The 21,280-nt window shown below is 48.6% G+C and overlaps 11 protein-coding genes across 12 annotated transcripts; 6 read left to right on the forward strand and 5 right to left on the reverse strand.

Moving 5' to 3' along the window:
- Positions 1-42: 42 nt before the first annotated feature.
- LOC132261282 (zinc finger protein 510-like) lies at positions 43-1,284 on the reverse strand. The gene is made up of 2 exons (XM_059760020.1): positions 1,022-1,284; positions 43-957 (listed from the first exon to the last, which is right to left on the reverse strand). Exons 1-2 carry the CDS (start codon positions 1,181-1,183, stop codon positions 52-54), a joined length of 1,068 nt encoding a protein of 355 aa, XP_059616003.1. The 5' UTR covers positions 1,184-1,284; the 3' UTR covers positions 43-51.
- Positions 1,285-1,363: 79 nt separating this feature from the next.
- LOC132259652 (proliferation-associated protein 2G4) lies at positions 1,364-3,599 on the forward strand. Its single transcript, XM_059757375.1, has 4 exons — positions 1,364-1,556; positions 1,837-1,934; positions 2,214-2,961; positions 3,187-3,599. The coding sequence occupies exons 1-4, from the start codon at positions 1,478-1,480 to the stop codon at positions 3,426-3,428; spliced, it is 1,167 nt and encodes a 388-aa protein (XP_059613358.1). The 5' UTR covers positions 1,364-1,477; the 3' UTR covers positions 3,429-3,599.
- LOC132259663 (MICOS complex subunit MIC13 homolog QIL1-like) lies at positions 3,595-4,158 on the reverse strand. The gene is made up of 2 exons (XM_059757388.1): positions 4,049-4,158; positions 3,595-3,986 (listed from the first exon to the last, which is right to left on the reverse strand). The coding sequence occupies exons 1-2, from the start codon at positions 4,057-4,059 to the stop codon at positions 3,638-3,640; spliced, it is 360 nt and encodes a 119-aa protein (XP_059613371.1). The 5' UTR covers positions 4,060-4,158; the 3' UTR covers positions 3,595-3,637.
- Positions 4,159-4,256: 98 nt separating this feature from the next.
- Positions 4,257-5,435, forward strand: LOC132259653 (queuosine 5'-phosphate N-glycosylase/hydrolase). The gene has a single exon (XM_059757377.1). The coding sequence runs from the start codon at positions 4,387-4,389 to the stop codon at positions 5,395-5,397; it is 1,011 nt and encodes a 336-aa protein (XP_059613360.1). The 5' UTR covers positions 4,257-4,386; the 3' UTR covers positions 5,398-5,435.
- Positions 5,436-5,551: 116 nt separating this feature from the next.
- LOC132259654 (pyrimidodiazepine synthase-like) lies at positions 5,552-7,360 on the forward strand. Of its 2 annotated transcripts, XM_059757378.1 has the most exons (4): positions 5,552-5,764; positions 5,860-6,440; positions 6,517-6,638; positions 6,787-6,942. In XM_059757378.1, exons 1-4 carry the CDS (start codon positions 5,608-5,610, stop codon positions 6,815-6,817), a joined length of 891 nt encoding a protein of 296 aa, XP_059613361.1. In that variant the 5' UTR covers positions 5,552-5,607; the 3' UTR covers positions 6,818-6,942. The 2 variants fall into 2 exon arrangements, with proteins under 2 accessions (XP_059613361.1, XP_059613362.1); XM_059757379.1 differs by lacking the exons at positions 5,552-5,764; positions 6,787-6,942 and adding an exon at positions 7,249-7,360 and having other exon boundaries at positions 5,838-6,440.
- Positions 7,361-7,365: 5 nt separating this feature from the next.
- Positions 7,366-7,979, reverse strand: LOC132259661 (uncharacterized). Its single transcript, XM_059757385.1, has 2 exons — positions 7,913-7,979; positions 7,366-7,846 (listed from the first exon to the last, which is right to left on the reverse strand). The coding sequence occupies exons 1-2, from the start codon at positions 7,957-7,959 to the stop codon at positions 7,366-7,368; spliced, it is 528 nt and encodes a 175-aa protein (XP_059613368.1). The 5' UTR covers positions 7,960-7,979.
- Positions 7,980-8,057: 78 nt separating this feature from the next.
- Positions 8,058-13,419, reverse strand: LOC132260027 (putative 1-phosphatidylinositol 3-phosphate 5-kinase). Its single transcript, XM_059757930.1, has 2 exons — positions 8,541-13,419; positions 8,058-8,470 (listed from the first exon to the last, which is right to left on the reverse strand). The coding sequence occupies exons 1-2, from the start codon at positions 13,303-13,305 to the stop codon at positions 8,121-8,123; spliced, it is 5,115 nt and encodes a 1,704-aa protein (XP_059613913.1). The 5' UTR covers positions 13,306-13,419; the 3' UTR covers positions 8,058-8,120.
- LOC132260028 (anaphase-promoting complex subunit 13) lies at positions 13,335-14,000 on the reverse strand. The gene is made up of 3 exons (XM_059757931.1): positions 13,890-14,000; positions 13,544-13,690; positions 13,335-13,445 (listed from the first exon to the last, which is right to left on the reverse strand). Exons 1-3 carry the CDS (start codon positions 13,899-13,901, stop codon positions 13,365-13,367), a joined length of 240 nt encoding a protein of 79 aa, XP_059613914.1. The 5' UTR covers positions 13,902-14,000; the 3' UTR covers positions 13,335-13,364.
- Positions 14,001-14,163: 163 nt separating this feature from the next.
- LOC132259419 (exocyst complex component 3) lies at positions 14,164-16,637 on the forward strand. The gene is made up of 2 exons (XM_059757051.1): positions 14,164-14,557; positions 14,616-16,637. The coding sequence occupies exons 1-2, from the start codon at positions 14,319-14,321 to the stop codon at positions 16,594-16,596; spliced, it is 2,220 nt and encodes a 739-aa protein (XP_059613034.1). The 5' UTR covers positions 14,164-14,318; the 3' UTR covers positions 16,597-16,637.
- Positions 16,638-16,993: 356 nt separating this feature from the next.
- On the forward strand, positions 16,994-18,775 carry LOC132260998 (venom carboxylesterase-6-like). The gene is made up of 2 exons (XM_059759461.1): positions 16,994-18,058; positions 18,117-18,775. Exons 1-2 carry the CDS (start codon positions 17,032-17,034, stop codon positions 18,773-18,775), a joined length of 1,686 nt encoding a protein of 561 aa, XP_059615444.1. The 5' UTR covers positions 16,994-17,031.
- Positions 18,776-19,091: 316 nt separating this feature from the next.
- On the forward strand, positions 19,092-20,931 carry LOC132259640 (venom carboxylesterase-6-like). The gene is made up of 2 exons (XM_059757355.1): positions 19,092-20,163; positions 20,221-20,931. Exons 1-2 carry the CDS (start codon positions 19,131-19,133, stop codon positions 20,868-20,870), a joined length of 1,683 nt encoding a protein of 560 aa, XP_059613338.1. The 5' UTR covers positions 19,092-19,130; the 3' UTR covers positions 20,871-20,931.
- The last annotated feature ends 349 nt before the right edge of the window (positions 20,932-21,280 follow it).

Here is a 21,280-nt window from a genome sequence, read left to right on the forward strand (position 1 = left end):
TCAAGAGAGAGAGTGCAGAAAAAAGCCGAAATTTGTGCTTACCAACTTACTTCAAATAATCTGGCCATTTTCCTCGTGATTCCGCATGTGCCTTTGGTATGATATTCGGCATTTGAATTGCTTCCTGCAAATGCGACACACGCACCGAATTCCTCCCTGATGCAATTGCTGAACGTGCTTCTCCAGCGAGACTTTGTAGTCAAACTCCTTGCCACAGTGCGAGCAATCGAAGCGATTCAACTTGTTGGCTTCAGACAGCCGCTCAATCACTTTCTTCCGATGACTGTAGATTCGCGGATGAGCTTGCTGCTGGTGGGTTTTCAAGTGCAACTGACTGTCCAGGCATTTGCCGCACTGGTCACACTTGAAGGCCTCCTGATTCGAGTGATATTCCATGTGATCCAGCATGTAAGTGAGGCGAAAGAGCTTCTTGCCGCAGCACAGAACGAAGCCTTCTTGCTGGTGCATCTCCCTGTAGTGCGCCCGCAGCTCCTTCAGCCGCTCAAAGGCGACGAGGCAGTAAGTACAGGACAAGGCATAGAAAGCTTCCGCCCGGCGAAAGTCTTCATCTGTCTTGTAGCGTCGTCGTGGCACCAGAACAGCTGGCAGAGTCTCTTCTCTCTCCTCCTGAGCAACATATTGCGTACATTGCACTTCCCCACAATCCACTGACAATCTCCGCTGGGCAAATCCATCCTCCGAGTCGTCTATCACTTCGCCATCCTCCAGAATCTCCTGATCTTCAATTATCTCCACACCATCGCTGTCTTCAAAGTCCTGTTGCACTCCACCGGCCACGTCTGTCACGACGAACTCCACAACAGATCCATTGGCTCCGTAGATACCAGTGAAGAGCTTCTCACTCTCCCGGACGCTCCGGACGAACTTTATTGACTCTGTCGCTCTCAGAACACACTTCTGGCAAACACTCTTTGGCCACAAATCCTTTCGCCCAATCTGCAAAGCAGCACATAATTATAATTCAGTTATCTCTTGCTGTATCGCAAATCTCTTTACTTACACTGACACCCAGGAATTCCTCCAGAGATTCATGAAAATTGTCCTGGAATATGGACAAAGTCTCGCCTTCGATGTTTCTGGCACACAATCGGCATAATTCGCCAGCCTCTTGCTCAATTCCCGATTGCACAGACAATATCTTCAGTTCCCTCTCCCTGGACATGCTTTGGACATTGAAGAGATGCAGATTCAAAGCGCCCACGAGCGGTCAGAAATCTCCAAAACAAACGCACCCACGCGAGCTTCAAGTGACAGATCAAAATTTACCACCCTATGGTGAGAGTCGCTGATCGAGTGGGGAATCCGCCGGCGGTTGCAATTCAAATCCCCACCGCGCGGCGAAGCGGGCGAAATGCCATCGGCGAACGCTTGGCCGTGGTGAGTTTGCTGTGGTGCTGCTGCTTCGTGCCGTGTTGATAAAGATTCTGTGAATTTTCAAGTATTTCCCAGCAAAAGGATGGCCGACGGCAGCGAGAAGACGATTGCCGATGAAATCGTGGTGACAAAATACAAGACAGCTGGTGAAATTGTAAATAGTAAGTCGATGAGCGAGCGAATGGAAAGTTTTTGTGGCCACGCGGCGACTTGTCGTGGAAAAAGTCGTCATGCAGGCAAAATGGGTCGCTTCGTGGCACTTCCACGCCGTCGGGGATGATTGGGAGGATGTATTGGAGGTCCTGGGTGGCGAAAGGCGGATGTCTGAGGTGGGAAATTGAGAGAAAGGAAGGGTGAAAATGGGATGGGGTGACATAACCTCAAAAGGGGGTTGTTTTCTGTCATTCAGAGTTTCCCTGATAACATTTCACTTTCTTGCAGGGACTCTCAAGACTCTGCTGGAGCATTGCGTGGCCGGCGCCTCGGTCAAGGAACTATGTGACATGGGCGATAAACTCGTGACGGAGGAGACAGGAAAGGTGAGAAATGCGAAGCGAGGAGGGAAAGTCTTCCGGACGCCCAATGATCGGAACTTTGCGCTCGAGGGAGGTATTTCTCGCTGATGTGGCAACTCACTGAGGTTCATCTGAGTTCTGGGCATCTTTTGGGTGCTCAGCTGTGCCACGGAAATGAGAAATCACCCCGTGACGGTAGAAGATTATGAGATATGAGGGCTTTTCCGGGAAGAACATCAAGTTCTTTGTTCTTTTACTGTCTGGAGTTGTGATTTGATGGGGTTTCCGTCTCTCCCCGGGCAGGTGTACAAGAAGGAGAAGGAGCTGAAGAAAGGCATAGCATTCCCGACGTGTCTCTCGGTGAACAACTGCGTCTGCCACTTCTCGCCCATCAAGAGTGAGCCCGACTACACTCTGAAGGACGCGGACGTGGTGAAGATCGACTTGGGGGCACATATCGATGGCTTCATCGCCGTGGTGGCGTTCACGACGATTGTGGGCGCCACGGCGGACACGCCGGCCACGGGACGCAAGGCGGACGCCGTGCTGGCGGCCTACTGGGCCAGCGAGGCCGCGCTCAGGATCCTGAAGGCCGGGAATGGTAACTACAAGATCACCGAGGGCGTCCAGAAAGTCAGCGAGGCGTTCAAGTGCAAGCCAATCGAGGGCATGCTGAGCCACCAGCTGAAGCAGTTCAAGATTGACGGCGAGAAGACCATCATTCAGAACCCCAACGATGCACAGAAGAAGGAGCACGAGAAGTGCGAGTTCGACGTGCACGAGGTGTACGCCATGGACGTGCTGGTGAGCACGGGCGAGGGTGTGGGCAAGGAGCAGGACACGAAGGTGGCGATCTTCAAGAAGACGGACGAGAATTACCAGCTGAAGCTAAAGGCCTCGCGCGCCTTCCTGTCCGAGGTGAAGAGCAAATTCGGGACGATGCCATTCAACTTGCGACACTTCGAGGAGGAGACCAAGGCTCGGATGGGCGTCGTTGAGTGTGTGTCACACAAAGTCATCGAGCCATTCCAGGTTCTCTACGAAAGACCGAGTGAGTATCGCGCAAAGGATTCCCTCCTGATTGTCCTGTGCAAGGCTAAATTACACTGAATCGCCAGGGATTCAGTGGCCAGACACCTTGCTAGAGCAAACTCTCTCCCGGATGCCCCCACAATTAGCAATGTCCCAGACATTGCTCTTTGGCATCCTGGGATGAACAATCCTGCCACGCAATATCGGGAAGTAATTTGCTGACTTTCTCTTCCTTCTCTTGCAGCCGAATTTGTGGCACAGTTCAAACACACTGTTCTTCTGCTGCCCAACGGCGTGACTCTCGTCACTGGCCTCGACTTTCCGGAGGATCACTACAAGAGTGAGCACAGCGTGACGGATCCGGAGCTCAAGGAGCTGCTGAGCCACGCAGTGAGTAAAGGTGGCAAGAAGAAGAAAAAGAAGGCGGCCGCTGAGGTGAAGGCCCAGGAACCAGTTCCGGATGCCACGGAAGCTGCCAATGCGTAACTCAATCTTCCTTCCCGCGATTGCGATTGTCTCTGGCGCCTTTTGGATACCATCTCTTCTGCCCTGTGTTTTCCTCCATTACAACTGACACACACCCGAACTGTTCCCGTGAGACACTCAGTGACTGGATTGATGACCGTGAATTTCAATAAAGTGAAGAGACAAATCCTCCTTAAGAGCATTTAATCGAGCTACTGCGCGGATTCAGGCTACTTGTCCTTGACCGCTGGCGCCTCCTCGAAGGACGACAGAGCGCCTCCGACGGCATCCTTGGCTTTCTTCGTCCACTGGCCGACGTAGCAGGGAAACCGATGGATGAAGTTGAAGCTGGCTTTCACGCCCTGGTTCCAGTAATACTTCACCACGAAGCACGCCTCGCCGGATGACGGTAGCAGAGGCAGTTCCACCGGTACTTTCTGCCTCACGCCCTGCCAGTGAGGCCTCAAACTCTCTCCCACGTCATTGTACAAGGCTGTCGTCTTCGTGCTGGACGCCCAGACGCCCTGGTCAACGCTGTACTTCACGGCTCCGTACACCAGCCCGGATTTGATGAGCAGCCTTCCGGGAGTTACATAAAAGGTAAGGTTATGATTGCATCCAGTGTTGTGTGTCCAACTCACTTGATCACCATGACTTCTGCTGGGGATTGGAGGCTCGAGGATGGGTTAAGTTTGCTCCCAAAGAGGATTTTCGGGATTTTCAATCCCCTGCTGAGCTCAGAAGCAAAATAAAGTGGTGAGAAACTCAATTCGGGTTGCCTGAGTTGGCCAAGAATGTCTGAAGAGGGACTTGTCTGAGGATTTTCATGCGAATTGGTCAAAAAAGTCCAAGACTTTGAATTTCGCGACATGTCAAGACTTGTGCAATCGCGATTGACTCCTGAAACGGGCGGCAAAAAGCCGAAAAATAATCATTTTTGGCTTCACTAAGTGACCTTCCACTTGTTTGCGCGGAGAAAATGGCTCTTCAGCCTCGAGCTTCTGGTGAATTGATTGTGAAATTGGCGAAACACCTGAAAGTCAATGGATCTGGTGTTGATAAACTCTGCCGGGCTGTTTTGGAAGGACTCAAAAGCAAGGAAATCGACGTAGAGAACTTCTCTCAGCACGAATTCCATCCCAAACCTGAGGATCCGAAGTGTTTGAACTGGTTGTTCCTGATTGACACCCTGAACTTCTGCTTCTGGACGCCGGGAAATGCCACCAAGTGGAGAGTTGAGGGTCAGACCGGCTACTTTGCCCTCTGCGCAGCAATAAATCGCGCCCGGAAAGCCGGCGAGGATATCACGAATCCCGAATACTACGTGAAGCTCGATGTTGAGGATCTGGAGAGGATTTTGAGGTGTGACGATGGGGAGACAAAGGCTCCGCTGATCCAGGAGAGGGTGAAGTGCCTGAAGGAAGTGGGTCAGACGTTGCTGGAGAAGTACGGAGGGAATTTCGAGAATTGCGTGAAGCAGAGCGGAAAATCGGCTGAGAAACTCCTGCAGATGATTGTTGAGGACTTTCCATGCTTCAGGGATGAGGCCAGCTATGAGGGACAGCGCGTGGCGATCTACAAGAGAGCGCAGATCCTGATCGGTGACATCTGGGCGTGCTTCCGAGGAGAGGGAATTGGCGAGTTTCCAGACATTGGAAAGATCACAATGTTCGCCGATTATCGCGTGCCGCAGGTTTTGGTGCACTTTGGCGCTCTGGAGTACAACGAGGATCTGATGAAGCGCCTCAAGAGTGATGAAATTCTGGAGAATGGATCTGAGGCTGAGGTGGAAATCCGCGGAGCGTCGATTTTCATTGTGGAGGAGCTGAAGGACAAAGTTCTGGCGGAGATTCGTGAGAAGAAGCTGGAAATTTCCACGAAGAATGTGAATTCTGTGCTCTTGGATCACTTCCTGTGGGACTACAGACGTCGTCATGCTGCTGAGCTGGAGTACATCCCCTTCCATAAGACCTACAGTGTCTTCTACTGATAGTCAGGCGACAAAATGTAATCTCAGGGATTCTCCACGGGAGAAGCCACGATAATAAACTATTCATTCATTCATTCTCCACGGGAGAAATAAAGAGCATTTGCTTAACACCCTGTGTCTTTAGCACAGCCGCGACGCGAACCACTTCCAATTGAACATCTGGCCTCCACCGGCTGCCCCCCGCGGCTCCTCCCCCTCAAACTGGAAGCGATGTCAAAAGCGGTTCGTGAGTTCAGTCACTCGCTCAAGCCTTTGGTTACTGGGCACGCGGCAAAAACACCTTCATTGTCTGAGTTTTCAGTTTTTTCTCGGCGCCTCAGCAATCAAAAGCAGTCCAAAATGAGCAACGGGAAGCATTTGGCCACAGGTGAGAGCGATCATATGACTTTGCCGGCTGTAATCCTCGATTAAACAGCGGCAGTATTTTTAGAAGTGACGTAATGACCTTGTCACGCCTTTTAGGAGCCCCACTGCCCACACTCCAGGACGACGGCAAGATCAGGCTCTACTCCATGCGCTTCTGTCCTTATGCGCATCGCGTCCACCTCGTCCTGGACGCCAAGGAGATTCCGCACCACTCAATCTACGTGAATTTGAAAGCCAAGCCCGAGTGGCTGTACGAGCGGAGTCCCATGGGCACAGTTCCGGCCGTGGATCTGCCCAATGAGAGCGGCGGTGCTAATCTTTATGAGTCTCTCGTCATCTGTGACTATCTGGACGAGAAGTTCCCCCAGCGACCTCTCTATCCGCGCACGCCGCTGGCGAAAGCCAAGGACCGACTGTTGATCAAGAAGTTCGACACGGTCATAGATGTGATGTACAAGGTTTTCGTCGGTGAACACGTGCCGGGAACTGTGACGGAGATCAGCAATCGCCTGGACTTCTTCGAGAAGGAGCTGCAGACGCGCGGAACGGACTTCTTCTGTGGCAATGCGCCAGGAATGGTGGACTTCATGATCTGGCCGTGGTGCGAGAGAGCCGATATGTTCACCTTCTTGCTGGGCGACAAGTACGTCCTGGATGACGACAGATTCCCCAAACTGGTAAGGAATATTCAAGGATTGTTCATCTCTTCAGGCTCAGACTGTTTTGCAAATAAATTACCGCTCAATCTTCCAGGTTAAATGGCGAGGCCTGATGAAGGAGGACAAGGCGGTCAAAGGATTCGCCATCAGTGGCGAGCTTCATGCGAAATACATGGAATCTCGACAGCAAGGAGTGCCTGACTACGACATGCTCGTGTAAGCGCTGGACAATTGCCATAATTAACACTGCGACTCCAACTAATCACGCCATATCGCTTACCTTTACCCTAAAACTGCCCAGCACATTAATCGAACAAAATGCTCTCAAGTTGCTAGTTTAAGAGTTCCGGATTTTCTTTTGCAGCAATATTGCTAAGAAACAGCGAACATCCTAATGCAAGGCGTGCTTTCATCGCTGTTCTTATGATTTACACACTCTTTAAAATACATTTCACACGCTTGTCACGCGGGTCACGGAGTGCATTTCCACTTAATTTTGATGAGAGAGAGAGAAAAAGAATTTATATATACACACACTCGAAAAAACACACATTTTTCTACAATTGTATTGAATTAAATAAAGATTTTTCCAGAGGCAATTTTTGGTTGCTTTCTTGAGATGTTGAGAAATTGGATTTTCGAGAGTTTTATGCAAAGATATTTGTTTACTCGACCTTCTGTTTGCTTTTTTCTTTAAACCATGGTTGAAGCTTTTGTAATTAATTGTGTAATCATTCATATCTGAATTGCCCAATTTAAAGGGCAACCATGTCAACTTCTGCACTGAAACCACTGAAACACTTCCGTTGTTCTTCTATTTTTCCAGACGTCTCGGAAGGAAGAGAGTCTTCCACCATACAATCGAAAGAATATGAGAGAAAAATGTAGGTTCTAAGCTTCATTTCCTATTTATACTCTTTCTGTGGTTTTGGTTAAAGAGTCCTCAATCCTTGTACACTAAGAAGACAACTCCAAGAATAAAGAATGTGGGCGTTTCATACTTGTGACTTGCGTGGAGATCCTTCTTCGGGTCTTGGAAGAACATCATTGAGCAATGGACGCCCTGCTGAAGCTTGGGAATCACACTCACCAGCGTCACGACTCGAGAGCGTCGCATTCCCACGGATTTGGCGCTCCTCTTGATCTCCTGCGCCAGCAGTTGACAGAGAACTTTGCTCCTCTTCGCATTGTACTTCCTGTAGTCTGAGTAGATGTTGCAGCGATCCTCAAAAGCACTGTTCATCAGGCTCTTCAGCTGATCCGCCACAGTTTGTGGCGTCTTGTAGAAGCGCAACTTCCCATCGCAATTCTCATTGACGTCGAAGCGTGAGTCGCGACGGCGGGTTTTCTGGGTGACGAGGCCAAAGACTAGGGAATTCGTGTAGAGACTGTGATGAACAGGAGCCTTGATGATCGATTGCCTCCTGGAAGTGACAGAGAAAACAGTGGCGCGTTGCCTGTGGATTTATCTTCTGCACAGAGGATTTTACCTCGAGGGACTCCTGGATTGAGGCCTCAGGCTCATTCGCCGCATCATGCTATCCCTCCGGAAATCCATGGCGGAATGACTACCCATGAAACCCTCATCGACTCCAGCAACCCTCATCGACAGGCAATTATCCTGTCAATCATCGCTTGCATGTGAAAGTGATTTTATTATTGTGGATTTATTGTGTACAACATGAGGAAATAGAACTGTCACTTCTTCGCCAGTCCCTCCCATCGATCCGGCACCACCAGGAAGTACCTCTCCATGGCCTCGCTGAAGCGCTGCTTGTACGGCTTCGGCGAGATCACCGTGGGCAGCTTCCCTTGGCCGCCGAGCAGCCCTGTTTGCTTCACCAGCGACTCCAGTCGCTTGTCCAACGTGAAGGTGCGAATGTAGTCAATGATGCCCAGCACGAGCAGCTTCTCCTGCCCATCCAGACCGACCAGCAGAGAGTAATCCATCACATCGTTCTTCTCCAGGAATGACGCATCCCGATGAATAGCTTCGCGCAAAATAGTCCGACTATGCGTGAGAATGTAGAGCGGATTTGACCACGACACTGCAAAGAATTCACAGAAAAATATTTACCTAAATCATAAGAGCTTCGCTAACAATTGATTCACACTCACTTTGAATGAGATTCTGGTCAAGCAGCACAATTTCTCCCTCCTGATTTGTCGGATCCACCAAGCGATTCCTGTCCGATCCCTTGAGATCGAACTTATTGGAGATTTCACGATCGAAGAAGAGATTCTCCATCACCAGCACAGATTTCTCTCGATCGCTGTCCTTCTTCTTCACCACCACCTTGAACACGCCCAGGATCTTGGCCAGAAGCGTCGGCTTGTCGTGCTGCAGGCAATCGTGGATGTAGTCAAAGTAGTTGGGAGCGAAATTCTCAAAAATCGCCACATCCTGCTTCGTCATCTCCTTCAGCACGAAGCGATCGTCGGTGGTCTTGGAGAACTTGGAGCCACTCTTGCCACCCTTCGCCTCCCACTGGATGCTGCGGCACAGGGATCGGGCGAAGGACTGTCGCACCCGCTCAGTCTCCGCCGTGAGATACTCAGGCGGCTTCTGTCCCTGACTTCCCAGACTGTTGCTGCTGCACTTCCGATCGACAGTCGCCTTGGCCACATCCTCAGTCACCTCATCCATCGACTTGGACTCCTTCTCGCCGGAGAATCGTCCAGGCGGTGGGATTAGCACTTTGTTGCGCAGCAGATCAAATTCCCGCGCAAAATAGACTTTGCAGGTGAATTGCGTGGTGGAATCCTGGAAGTGGAGCTCAATGTGATGGGAAGATTTGCTCTTCTCACTCTCACGATCCTCCTTCTCACCCGACGACTCACTCTTCCTCTTCACACTCGGACTGTTGCCACTCTCCGACACCTGTGGCATCGCCATGATCTCCAGACACTTCTTGTAGTCATTCGACATGAGACTGTAGGAAATCATCGAGCTGAGATCCTGATCGTGAACGAGAATCGGAAAAGCACCCAGCGGAAGCGTGTGATGTTCATGCAGTGGCAGCGGTGATTGGAGTGTGTTCACTTGGCCAGAAGACGGAAGCAATTGACTCAGGAGACTCTTCACTGTCTTCTTATCGAAGAAGTCCTTGTTATTCTTCTCACTCTGAATCACATCCACAGCTTGACTCACTCCCTTTCCCGCCACATCATCCCCATCGTCTGTGGATTCACTGCCCTCCTCAACATCCGCCCCGGAATCGACAGATGAGGAATTCTTGGTCTGACTCTCCGCCTCATGAAGACGCGGACCCCAAACTTCAATACTCTCCGCCAAGGCTCTCTTCACCATCAGCATGGCATCATTGATGTCCCTGGAATTCACCTCGCGCTCCGTGAGCAGCGTCTGGACAATCTCCACACGCTGCTTGAAGATCATCTGATCCCGATTCACGAGACTCTTGAGACTCAGCAGCTTCGGCGATTCCACTTCCGTCGAAATCTGCGCCAGTCGATCGTAAATCTTCGCATACACTTCGTATCCCTTCTGCGCGAACATCTTAATGTCCTCCAGCACTTTGTTGCTGTCATACGGCTTGGCACGCCTCAGCTGGATCACCAGCGGCGGCAGGGAAATCTCCCACACCTCAATTGGCGTGTACATGAAACTGGCCACAATTCCCTTGTGGCTGAAGTAGTGAATGTGCTGCCGATGGAGTGAATGATTGCATTTGGCATTATTGTTCTCCTGCTGGACACTCACGTCGCGCCTCTTGTACGCGTGTCCGTGGAAGCGCTGCTCCAGATATTTGGCAAACGACAGACAGTGCGTGTCATTGGAGATGGGAACACTCGGTGTGGACTCTTTGCACACAGAACACCAGGAAGTGATCAGAATACTGCCACCATCGGGACTCCTCTTCTGCTGATCCTCCGCCAGCTGCACTTGGATGCATCCCATCGAGTGCACATACCTCCTCACGTGATCCATCATCGGGCAGTTGCACGAGGGACAAATGTAGGAACTGCGGAAGCAGTAGCGCTCCAGGAAGTGGCCCAGCATGATGTCATTCTGCCCGTAGAACTGCATATTGAGAAAAGAGGGCTGAGCACAGAATGTCGGCTGGTGGCATGAGGATTTCGGACTGTAATTGTAGCTGCAGAACAGCACAGGCAGTCTCTGGTGATTCTCAATGACCAGTGCATCCTTGTAGATGAAGGAATCCAGGCATTTTTGACTCTCCTCCTCACTCTTCTCATCAATCTTCTGCCTCCTCATTTGCCTGGTCTTCAACAGACGACCTCCAGTCGCTCTGAAACTCGCCAAAAGCCCCTGCAAATCCTTACTATCCATCGAACTGGTGATCTTGTGATTAACAAAGTCATGAGACTTCTTCACCATCGCCACATCCTTCTTAATCTCACTTCTCGTCGACTCCTCGAGACTGGGAATCCTCTCGATTGGACTGGAGAATTGCTTTGAGTAGTACAACTCATTAGGAAAGCGTGACCGCAAGTGACACTTCCGCCCAATCTCCGTCTCCAGGAAGGGCAGCGGAAAGGAGACAAATGGCGACACTGAAAGCACCGTCGAACTCAGGGCTGTTCGGAATTTGTTGTCATACAGTGGCTGCACGTGAAGCTCCACAACTGAAGACTCTGGCTCTTGATCGATTGCTGGCGGATTTGTGGCTCTCAGCGGATCTGAGCAATCCGGAACGTGTTCTTTGTGAATTGCCTTATCATCTATGCGACTCTTCAGCGACTTGCTCTTCGTCGTGGCCTCTTCCTCCTCCAGTGGCTTCACCGGTGACTGCTCCTTGGAGTCAAAGATGTTGGGCTTCGGTGATGGTGGTCTGGCGAATTCATCCAGCAGAAATGACATCTCCAGACGCCAATTGTATCTCACGTACAAGAGAAAAGAAGCCACTCTCTTCACTCTCGTCAATTCAGCATTATTCCCACCTCTCAAGAGGACACAGAAAGCCCGCGGAGACGACGGCATCTCGAAGAACATGAGTGTCTTCGTCACTCCTTGCTCATCAGTGAACGTCCGGATGCAAAACATATCACAAACACCAAGTGTCGGACGACCAATGTTGGAATCTATGGATGAAACGACGTCACACTCCAAGTATCTCGACAATCTCTCCAGCACAGACAATTTCACGTCCAGCACGAGAGTGATTCCTCTCTTCCTCAGCATATCCTGGGCAATTCCCGCCACATTCTTATGCACCAGCACCACATTCGGCTCCAGACTTCGAATCCTCGCCGTCACATTGCGCAGATATTCCTCCTCCTGCAGCATGAGAGTCTCCAGACTCACGAACTTCCCCTCCACGCGCTGATAGACAATCGGACACTGCAGCAGAAGTATTCGAGGACGCTCAACTTTTGTGATCATGTCCTTGTGCGCGACATTCTTCGTGAAAGCCACGCCGCCGATGATCTGGGATTCGGTTCTCTTGCCACCAGGGACTTTCTTGAAGTTCACAAAGCCACGGATATCCATGAGATCCGCTCCATACTGGCCAGGCTTAATGGTATTCGACACCCTGGCGCACAAAGGAATGAGAATCTTCGACCACTCCGGATCCAGATTCTCATTGCGCAGCAACTGATGCAGAAGACGCTCCTCGTGCGTGCAGAACGCCTCCAAGAGTGGCTTGGAACCCGCCGTGGACAGAAGATTGTTCTGCAGATCGAAGTCTTTGATGGAACTGATGGAATTGTCCTGGAAATCACCGAAAATGTTTCCCTCCGCAAAGGCAGGACGCGCCACAATGGACACATCGACATTCTGCTGTCCTCCGTGGCGCGAACAGATCTGCGAGGAGAGAATGTCACTCTTCTGGATGGTCTTGTACAGACTGTCCTCCTCAAATTCCGCCTCTTCACTGCCCGGCGGCACGACAAGCAGGAATCCCGCCTCAATCATGGTATTGAGAATGGCTTCGGCTTGCATCCTGTCCGATGACTTCTGATTCGCCATGAGATAGCGCACCAAATCCCCTCCGCGATTGTGCATTGGGAGATTCTTCAGAAACTCCTCGCTGAGCAATTGCAGGGATGTCAATTGCTGCAAAATCGTCTTCCTGTCGCCACTCGTGAGCGTTGTGTTGGGATACGACACCAGCTTCTCCTCCTGATATCCCACTGAGATCTTCCGCCTCAGCGGCGAACTCACAGACAAGTCAGGACTGCTGATATTCGGTCCTTCGGTGGCCAATTTGATGGACAAATCATCCTGCAACGCTTGCAAATCGGACTTCAAGTCGAGCTGAATTTCTGGTGAATTGAGATAGCGCAGAACAATCTTCGAGCAATATGTGCACACTTTCAGTGGCTCAGAGCACTTGATAATCTTTCCGGGAACCACTTGATTGCAGCACTTGGAACAGAAAATCTGCCCACAGAGGCGACAATGGTGCTTCCGACGGAATGTGGAGAACTTCTGTGTGCACTCGTAACACTCCTTGGACTTGGCGTCCGGCATCCAGAATCTCTGCAGCTCCGTGTCTCTGTAGCTCTGCAGGTCGCGATTCCCGAAGGCCACCAAGTTGCTGATCCGTTGCATGATGCTCGTGGGAGTTCTCACCTCTGCCGATTCAGCTATCGAGGCTGAGTCCGTGGGTGTGTTGGCGTAACTGCTCTCACTCACGTCAATGGGAGTCCCTTCCCTCTCCGCGGCGCCGCTGGGCATCGCCGAAGCGCCCTGGAGACTCTCCTCGACGATTGTTGGATGGAGAATCCTGGGCGGATCTGCCGAGGACGTGGAAGGAGCCACATTGACTGAGTTGTAGCTGGCATTGTAGGCATTGGTGATTTTTGTGACAAACTTGGAGAGCAGCGTCTCGGGCTCCTCATCCCAATCTCTGGCGAACTCCGTCAATTTGGTCGGGGAATGTAGATTTCTGTTCATTTTCACAACACTCACACTGCTAACGTCCTTAATCACTGATTCACTGTGCTGGGCGTGGCTCAGATACCACCGATATTCTGGTCAGTGAGCGCCAATTCGGGTGCCAGCGATCCCAGAGCTAGATCATTCCACTTTTGCTCCTGAAACCCAGAAGAAGAAAAACGCAATTATGCGCTGTAGAGAAATGGAAAGTGACCGAGAATCTGTGGAGCGTGGAGGAGAGAGATTGCGTGCTCACCTGTTCCTTGAGCGTTAAATGGGAATCTCCATTGTCCGCCTCCAGATCCGGCAGATTCTCAATTGGCACCGCAATCTGATCGTGCGGAAGCTCGTCTTGGCGCCACTTGTTGTCAATCACTTCCAGCAGATAACCATCACAAGGTGCCTGCGGGTGTTATTTAACATCATTATAAGCCATAATTTTGCTGTTTGCCAAGACAGTTTCGTCACAAACAGAGCACCATTGTTCGCATTGCCCCCACCAATGTGCGAAACGTCTCAATAAACACCCCGAAAACTGCGCTTCTCGCACAGCGTCTGCTGATAAAAATAGCCTATAGCATCTCCCACACCTGCTAACATACCTGACTGTCCATTCTACTTGCGAAATCCGCACTGAAAATGATCTTTTCTCACGGAACGACGCGCTCTTCTCCAAGAAAACACACAACTCATCGAATCAGCTGACGTGCCTCCCCCACTTCATCGACTTCATCGACTCGCGGAGAATTTCCCCCGAAAATCTTTCACATTCCATTTGCCAGCTGCCGATGCAATCGCTGAGTTTCTCTCAGTGTAAAAAGTCCTCACCATCAGTGAAAAGCTTGCGATTTTTCGGGAAAAATCCACATTTAATCCGATAGTCAAATACGTGAAACATATGTGAAACATGGCGTTTCAACGATGTTTTATACGAGTTGCACTGACGTCGTGACATTTGTTTTGTTTTCGTGGTGCAGCTGAAGGCTTTTCCACAATTTTCGTGATTTTGAGGCTTTTCCGTGGGATTTACAATGGATTTGCAAGAGCTGGAACGAGAGGCGAAGGAGTTGGCGATAAGAGATGTGAAAAATATGTTGCCACGCTCTGGGCAACTTGAGAAAGTTGATCAGTATCGCAACAGAATCTCCCGGAAGAAAGCTTCTGTGGAGTCACAACTGAAGACAGCGATGCAGAACCAATTGGACGGTGTGAGAGTGGGTCTGAAGCAATTGGAATCTTGTCTGGCCAACATTGAGGACATTAAAGTTAGGTAAGGGTAAAAAATTGTCCTGATTATGAAGTACAATCTTACGGAGTTTGTCTTGCAGGATGAAAGAAGTGGAGGATCTCCTGTCCACAGTGCCTGAAATCAATGATGCCCTGGATCCGGTGCGAGATGAAAACACAAAGCACTCTCAATATGCCACAGCAATGGAGAATCTGAAACATATCTTCACCGTGCAATCGAGTGTGTCAAAGACAATGCAGTGGATTGAGGAAGATAAGCTCCTCCACGCCCATCAGTGTCTGTCGGACTTGGAGAATTCTCGGGATGATCTTCTCTTTGAACTGCATAAGCTGCCAAAGCAGTATGTGCATGATAAAATCACTCTGAAGCGATACTTTGAAAAGGTGGAGACTGTTTCTCAGGAGCTGGAGAGAAAGATCCGCCTGATTCTCAATCGCGCTTTGAACACCGTTCGGAAGGAACCCACGGTGATTGTCACAGCACTGAGGATTATCGAGCGTGAGGAGAAGAGTGATCAGTTTGCTTTGGCGCAGCAAAAGCAGACGGGATTCTTGCCTCCGGGAAGACCAAAGCAGTGGCGAAAGATGGCCATGGATGTGCTCAACAAGTCTGTGGTGCAGAGAATTGAGGGATCAATGCTGGAGGAGCGCACAGACAACAAGCTGTGGCTGGTGAGGAACCTGGAGATCACTCGTCAATTCATGCTTGAGGATTTGAGAGTTGTTAAGTCGCTTTGCGTGCCGTGCTTTCCGCCGCACTATGACATCTTCAGTGAATACGTGAAGATGTACCATTCTGCTCTCTCCAAGTCACTGGAAGACATCGTGCTGCAAGGATTGGAGGGCAATGAGTACGTTTCGATATTATCCTGGATCACAAATACCTACACAGGTGCAGAACTCATGGCACATCCGGAACTGCGTGTGGATTTGACAATTGTGGGGCCACTTATCAAGCCTGAATTGCTGAAGCAGATGGAAACGGAGTATCTGAAGACTATGGAGAAGAATTACGAGGAGTGGATGACGAAGACGCTGGAGACGGAGAAGCAGGACTGGCAAAATGGATCACCGCCAGATGAGGAGGACCAGGAGAAGTACTATCACACCTCAGCGCCGGTGATCATCTTCCAGATGATAGACCAGAATCTCCAGGTCACCAACACTATTCACTCCGAATTGACCTTCAATGCTCTGGTGCTGAGCATCCAGCAAGTGGTGATCTATGGAAGGAAATATCGAGTGGGCATTTTTGAGTTCAAGGAGGCTCACTTTCGCGATCGCAGTCGGGCTCCATACTTCACACAGCACATGATCACCATCGTGAACAACTGCCAGCAAATGATTGAGCTGGCGCATCAGATGAAGCAGCTGTACTGGCCAAAGGCGCGCACTGATCGCTATGAGCACTTCGAGGAGTTGGTCAGTACATTCCAGCAACTAAGAGATGAGGCGGCGTCGTTCCTCCTCGAGGAGGCCTTCCTGGATCTCGAGGTACACTTCAATGAACTCTTCACGGCCAAGTGGACAGGCTCCAGTGTCACTGTGGAGACAATTTGCGCCACCCTCGCGGACTACTTTAATGACTACAATCATCTGAGAGTCATCAACTTCGAGTATGTGATCCAGGAGGCGCAGAAGATTGTCGTGAAGCGCTACCTTCGCGCCATGTTGTCCAAGAGGATCAGCAAACCGCAACAAGAGTGTCATGTGCTGGCCAAGAAGATCAACGATGAGACAAATCAGCTCAGAGCGCTATTCGATGAAACTGGATGTGGAATTAAGGGTGCAGATTCTCCGATTAAGATCATCTCGACGCTGGCAAATCTCCTGACTTGCGACTTTGAGATGCTCGTGTTGGATTTGCACACGCTTTTTGCAAATTATCCGTCAATCAGTGAGGATCAACTCGTGAGGCTCTTCTACATTCGCAATGACATCAAGATGAACGAAGTGAAGGAGAAGGTCCAGGACGCCATGAGATCTAGGAAGACAACAGTCAGTCACGATAAGCAAGATAGTATTTTCAAAGAGATTGTTTTCTCCGACAGATTGTGGTAATTCAACGAAGAAAAAAACCAATAAGAATAAAAATGGAGTAAAGCAAAGGTTTTTTATTGATCTGAAATAATCTTTAATGGTGGTCATTGAAGATATCGTCAACGTGAATGGGAAAAACCTAAATTGGGTCAATTATTTCAATCCACTTCAAAAGTTTACATATACATAATATATAATGGCTCCTAAATGAAAGTTGAAATGAAGCTTTTTCACTATGATTACTTCATATTGTGCTTTTCAGTGATATAAAGAGACTATATTCTTTTTCAATATACAGATTAATGTGCTGTTTTCCCAGAATTAAGAGAGACACGAGAGAGAGAGACACTATTTTGAGAGAATTAAGTGGGCAAAGAAACACGTTATCTGTGGAATACAGGGAATATTATCTGTTGTCTGATGGTTGGTTATCAGTCGTGCTTCAGAGCTTAAGTGATGCATTTCAAAGGTGGAATTTTTCTGTGTCTCCTCTTCGGAATATTGGCAATTGAATCGGCCAAAGATGAGGCTATTGTGGAACTCCTTAATGGTCCCATTCGAGGAGTGAAACTCCCAAATCTGTACGTCTTCAAAGGGATCCAATATGGAGATTCTCCTGTTGGGGAGAAACGCTTCGAGTCAGTTGGTCTCTTTCGAGAGAAGTGGACTGAAGTGAGAAATGCCACAGAATTCGGTCCAAAATGCATTCAACTTCCTCACTTGGGTGATCCAGACAAAACTGAAGTAGTTGGAGAAGAGGATTGTCTCTTCCTCAATGTCTACACCACCAGTTTGGACACTGAGAAGAATCTCCCAGTCTTCATTCACATCCACGGAGGAGCTTTCATGTACAATACTGCAAATAATTTGGATCCTGAGAGAATTCTTCAACATCAAGAGGCTGTCTTTGTCCTCTTCAACTACCGACTCGGTGCGATGGGATTTCTGAGTACTGAGGACGAAGTTGTGCCTGGAAACATGGGATTGAAGGATCAAGTTGTGGCGCTGGAGTGGATTAAGGAGAATATCAAGGCTTTTGGCGGGAATCCAGATTCAGTAACGATCACTGGACTATCTGCTGGTGGCGCAAGCACGCATCTTCACTACTTCTCACCACTCTCTTCGGGATTGTTTCATCGGGGAATTTCCCAGAGTGGATGCGCCCTCAATCCTTGGGTTTTCGCTGAGCGCTCAAAGAAGAAGGCCAAAATCGTGGCTGAGAAGCTAGATTGTCCAACTGGAAGTGTTAAAGAGATGATTAAATGCTTGAAGAGCAAATCTGCACAGGATATTGTGATGAGCGCAAGACTTTTCCAGCCATGGCTCTACAATCCCTTCTCGCCCTTCGGTGTGGTTGTGGAGAAGAAAGGAGTTCGTCCTTTTCTCACAGATCACCCAGAGGATCTCATAAGAAAGGGAAGAGTGTCTGATCTGCCGTGGATTGTTTCGCTAACGGACTCTGAGGGACTTTATCCAGTTGCAGGTGAGAAGCACTAGTCTAGATTCTAAGATAAGTAATGTCTAATCGGCTGTCCTTTCAGATCTCATCGATCCTCCTTCGAAGATTGAAGAGTTGAACAGCAGATGGGAAGAATTGGCTCCTGCTGTGCTTGATTATGGCGGCTCTGTCTCTCGCCACGATCAGCCAAGTGTGGCGAAAATGCTGAAGAAATTCTACCTCAATAGAGAAGATATCTCTGAAGAGAATTTCGACAAATTCGTAGACATGGTCAGTGATAGACTCTTTGCTGCCGGGATTAGTTTAAGTGCTCGTCTTCATGCTGAATACCTCAAATCTCCTGTTTATCTCATGTACTTCACCTTCCCCGCTCAATATGGAGTGCATCACATTTATGTGCCTGACCATAAATTCAAAGGAGCTGGTCATGGTGATGATATCTTCATGATTTACAAGACTGCCTTCAGAAAGACTCCTCTGAGTGGCGAGGAGCAGCAAATGGTGAAGCTCTACTCAGAAATCTTCACTTCTTTTGCCAATGGAAAGCCTCAAATGGCAGATTTGACGATGATTCCCATCACAAATAAATTAAGGATGCCTTTCCTGCACATCAAATCGCCATCTGACATCTCAATAGAGATCACCGAGGGATTTGGAAATGAGAAATTTTGGTATTCACTCCCAATTGCTGAATTCGCCAAATATAATGCTCCTAAGGCGCCTCCGAAGATCGAGCTGTGAGGCTTATCAGCTGTTATCAATGTCATAAAAAAATGTTGTTGAGCCAGAAGTTCATTTTATCGTAAAAGAATAAATAATAAATGGCTAGACGAATGTAAATTAGAGCAAATACTGATGATTTGTAGGGCATATTTGCACAGTTAGCGCAATATTGTTCTACAATTATTCAGAGTAATTGAGATCACGCAAGATCATTAAAAATTCATGGTGTTATGTCAATCTTCCCGACCATGTGGAAAACCCCTGAAACTAAACCTCACATGGAGATAATGAACAAAGTGAGATAGAAGGCGTTTTCATTGAACTGGTCAGTATAATATCTCGAACCAATCAGTCGTGCCTGATAGCTGAGAGAATGCATTACGCAAGTGTGATCATTTTCTGCCTCCTTTTGGGAGCAATTTCTGTGCACTCCGCCGAAGAGGAGGAGGACGTGATTGTGAATCTCTTCAGTGGACCAATTCGTGGTGAGAAATTCCCTAAATTCTACGCCTTCAAGGGAATCCAGTATGGAGAGTCTCCAGTTGGCGAGAAGCGTTTCGAGCCCGTTAAAGTGTATCGGAAAAAGTGGACAGAAGTGAAAAATGCCACGGAATTTGGTCCATTTTGCGTGCAACTATCTCATATTGGTTACACGGAGGCGGCCAATGTCCAGGGAGAGGAGGATTGCCTCTTCCTCAATGTCTGGACATCTAGTTTGGATAGTGAGAAGAAGCTTCCTGTCTTCATTTACATCCACGGTGGAGCTTTCATGTTCGGCAGCGGATCTTCGTTCACACCTGAAAGAGTTGTTGAGAATCAGGAGATGGTTTTCGTCACGATAAACTACAGAGTAGGAGCGATGGGATTCTTGAGCACTGAAGATGAAGTTGTGCCTGGAAATATGGGATTGAAGGATCAAGTTGTGGCCTTGCAGTGGGTCAAGGAGAACATCCACTTCTTTGGCGGAAATCCCAATTCTGTCACACTTACTGGACTGTCTGCCGGCGGCGCAAGCACGCATCTTCACTACTTCTCACCACTGTCAAGAGGACTCTTCCATCGCGGTGTGTCACAGAGTGGATGTGCCCTCAATCCCTGGGTACTGGCTGAGAATTCCAGGAACAAGGCCATGGCAGTTGCTGCCCATTTGGAGTGTCCGACAGGGAATGCGAAGAAAATGATTATGTGCCTGAAGAAGAAGCCTGCAGAGGAAGTCGTGAGGAGTGCTAAACTCTTCTTTCCGTGGCTGTACAATCCTTTCTCACCTTTCGGAGTGGTCGTGGAGAAGTCAGGATCTCTGCCTTTCCTCACAGAACACCCAGAAGTGCTCTTGAGAACAGGAAAAATAAACCATTTGCCTTGGGTTGTATCTCTAACGGACGCCGAAGGACTCTATCCAGTGGCTGGTAAGAATGAGCTCTAATTTCTCATTATGATTTCTACCAATATTGATATTCTTTCAGATTTCGTCAATCCACCATCAAGACTTGATGAACTGAACAGCAGATGGGAGGAATTGGCTCCTGCTGTTATGGATTATGCTGGAACTGTTGCTCTCAAGGATCAGCCAAGTGTGGCAAAATTCATAAGAAAAGTCTACTTTGAGACGGAAAATATATCAGAGGAGAACCTCGAGAAGGTCGTGAAAATGGTTGGCGATCGACTATTTGATGCTGGGATTAGTTTAAGTGCTCGTCTTCACGCTGAATTCGCTAAAGCACCAGTCTATCTAATCCACTTCACATATCCTTCACTCTTCGGTCTCCAGCGTGTCTTCGCACCATCGTACAAATTCAAAGGAGCTGGACATGCGGAGGAGAATATGATAATCTACAAGACTCCGTTAAGGAAACTTCCTCTTGGGACTCACGAGAAGATAATGGTGCAATTATATTCAGAGTTCTTCATCTCAGTTACCAAAGGCAAGCCACAATTTGGTGAAATGCCTCTGATTCCCGTCACCACCAACAAGCGGATGCCTTATTTGCTCATAAAATCACACAAGGATTTCACCATTGAGATCACCGATGGCTTCGGCAATGAGGACTTCTGGAAAACTCTTCCAATTCATGAAACTCCAAAGGGGAATGACTTCACGAAGACCGAATTATAGAGAACGTCGTCAACAGTGTGTGTGTGTTATCAGATAGTAATAAATCATATTGCAAAAAGCTGAACGAAATATTTTCATTTCTTCTGCTTTAAATAAATATTGGATGTTTTTAACATACATATCATTTTATATCTGTCGCCTTAAACAAGGTCATAAAGATGAAAGTGAATTACCTCGATTGTTGGAAAAAAATAGTTTAATAGGTTGTTGAAACATTCCATTAGATCTAGACTAGATCTAAACGATCCAAATTTCTACAAGTGTATCGAAAAAAATAGTTTCTTCAATGATTTTCATGATCGGATTACAAAATTTAAATTCATATTGCTAATAAAAATTATTTTAGAAGTCAATAATCGCAAAAGTACTGATAAGATTGATAAGCACATTGTACTTGATATGACAATTTT

Source organism: Phlebotomus argentipes, unplaced genomic scaffold (assembly GCF_947086385.1).
Source record: "Phlebotomus argentipes unplaced genomic scaffold, Phlebotomus argentipes genome assembly scaffold_18, whole genome shotgun sequence".
In the NCBI taxonomy this organism is placed as follows: Eukaryota; Metazoa; Arthropoda; class Insecta; order Diptera; family Psychodidae; genus Phlebotomus; species Phlebotomus argentipes.

Bases quoted from the DNA above. Each gene is read 5' to 3' on its own strand.
- LOC132261282 (XM_059760020.1), bottom strand. From the start codon at position 1,183: ATGTCCAGGGAGAGGGAACTGAAGATATTGTCTGTGCAATCGGGAATT. The intron at 958-1,021 runs GTAAGTAAAGAG...GCTGCTTTGCAG, and splicing joins AGGAATTCCTGGGTGTCAGT to ATTGGGCGAAAGGATTTGTG.
- LOC132259652 (XM_059757375.1), top strand. From the start codon at position 1,478: ATGGCCGACGGCAGCGAGAAGACGATTGCCGATGAAATCGTGGTGACA. The intron at 1,935-2,213 runs GTGAGAAATGCG...CTCCCCGGGCAG, and splicing joins TGACGGAGGAGACAGGAAAG to GTGTACAAGAAGGAGAAGGA. The intron at 2,962-3,186 runs GTGAGTATCGCG...CTTCTCTTGCAG, and splicing joins GGTTCTCTACGAAAGACCGA to CCGAATTTGTGGCACAGTTC.
- LOC132259653 (XM_059757377.1), top strand. From the start codon at position 4,387: ATGGCTCTTCAGCCTCGAGCTTCTGGTGAATTGATTGTGAAATTGGCG.
- LOC132259654 (XM_059757378.1), top strand. From the start codon at position 5,608: ATGTCAAAAGCGGTTCGTGAGTTCAGTCACTCGCTCAAGCCTTTGGTT. The intron at 5,765-5,859 runs GTGAGAGCGATC...CACGCCTTTTAG, and splicing joins CGGGAAGCATTTGGCCACAG to GAGCCCCACTGCCCACACTC. The intron at 6,441-6,516 runs GTAAGGAATATT...TCAATCTTCCAG, and splicing joins ACGACAGATTCCCCAAACTG to GTTAAATGGCGAGGCCTGAT.
- LOC132259661 (XM_059757385.1), bottom strand. From the start codon at position 7,959: ATGATGCGGCGAATGAGCCTGAGGCCTCAATCCAGGAGTCCCTCGAG. The intron at 7,847-7,912 runs GTAAAATCCTCT...TGTCACTTCCAG, and splicing joins CAATCCAGGAGTCCCTCGAG to GAGGCAATCGATCATCAAGG.
- LOC132260027 (XM_059757930.1), bottom strand. From the start codon at position 13,305: ATGAACAGAAATCTACATTCCCCGACCAAATTGACGGAGTTCGCCAGA. The intron at 8,471-8,540 runs GTGAGTGTGAAT...AATTCTTTGCAG, and splicing joins TGACCAGAATCTCATTCAAA to TGTCGTGGTCAAATCCGCTC.
- LOC132260028 (XM_059757931.1), bottom strand. The intron at 13,446-13,543 runs GTGAGCACGCAA...TCTGGGTTTCAG, and splicing joins ATTTAACGCTCAAGGAACAG to GAGCAAAAGTGGAATGATCT.
- LOC132259419 (XM_059757051.1), top strand. From the start codon at position 14,319: ATGGATTTGCAAGAGCTGGAACGAGAGGCGAAGGAGTTGGCGATAAGA. The intron at 14,558-14,615 runs GTAAGGGTAAAA...TTTGTCTTGCAG, and splicing joins ATTGAGGACATTAAAGTTAG to GATGAAAGAAGTGGAGGATC.
- LOC132260998 (XM_059759461.1), top strand. From the start codon at position 17,032: ATGCATTTCAAAGGTGGAATTTTTCTGTGTCTCCTCTTCGGAATATTG. The intron at 18,059-18,116 runs GTGAGAAGCACT...CTGTCCTTTCAG, and splicing joins GGGACTTTATCCAGTTGCAG to ATCTCATCGATCCTCCTTCG.
- LOC132259640 (XM_059757355.1), top strand. From the start codon at position 19,131: ATGCATTACGCAAGTGTGATCATTTTCTGCCTCCTTTTGGGAGCAATT. The intron at 20,164-20,220 runs GTAAGAATGAGC...ATATTCTTTCAG, and splicing joins AGGACTCTATCCAGTGGCTG to ATTTCGTCAATCCACCATCA.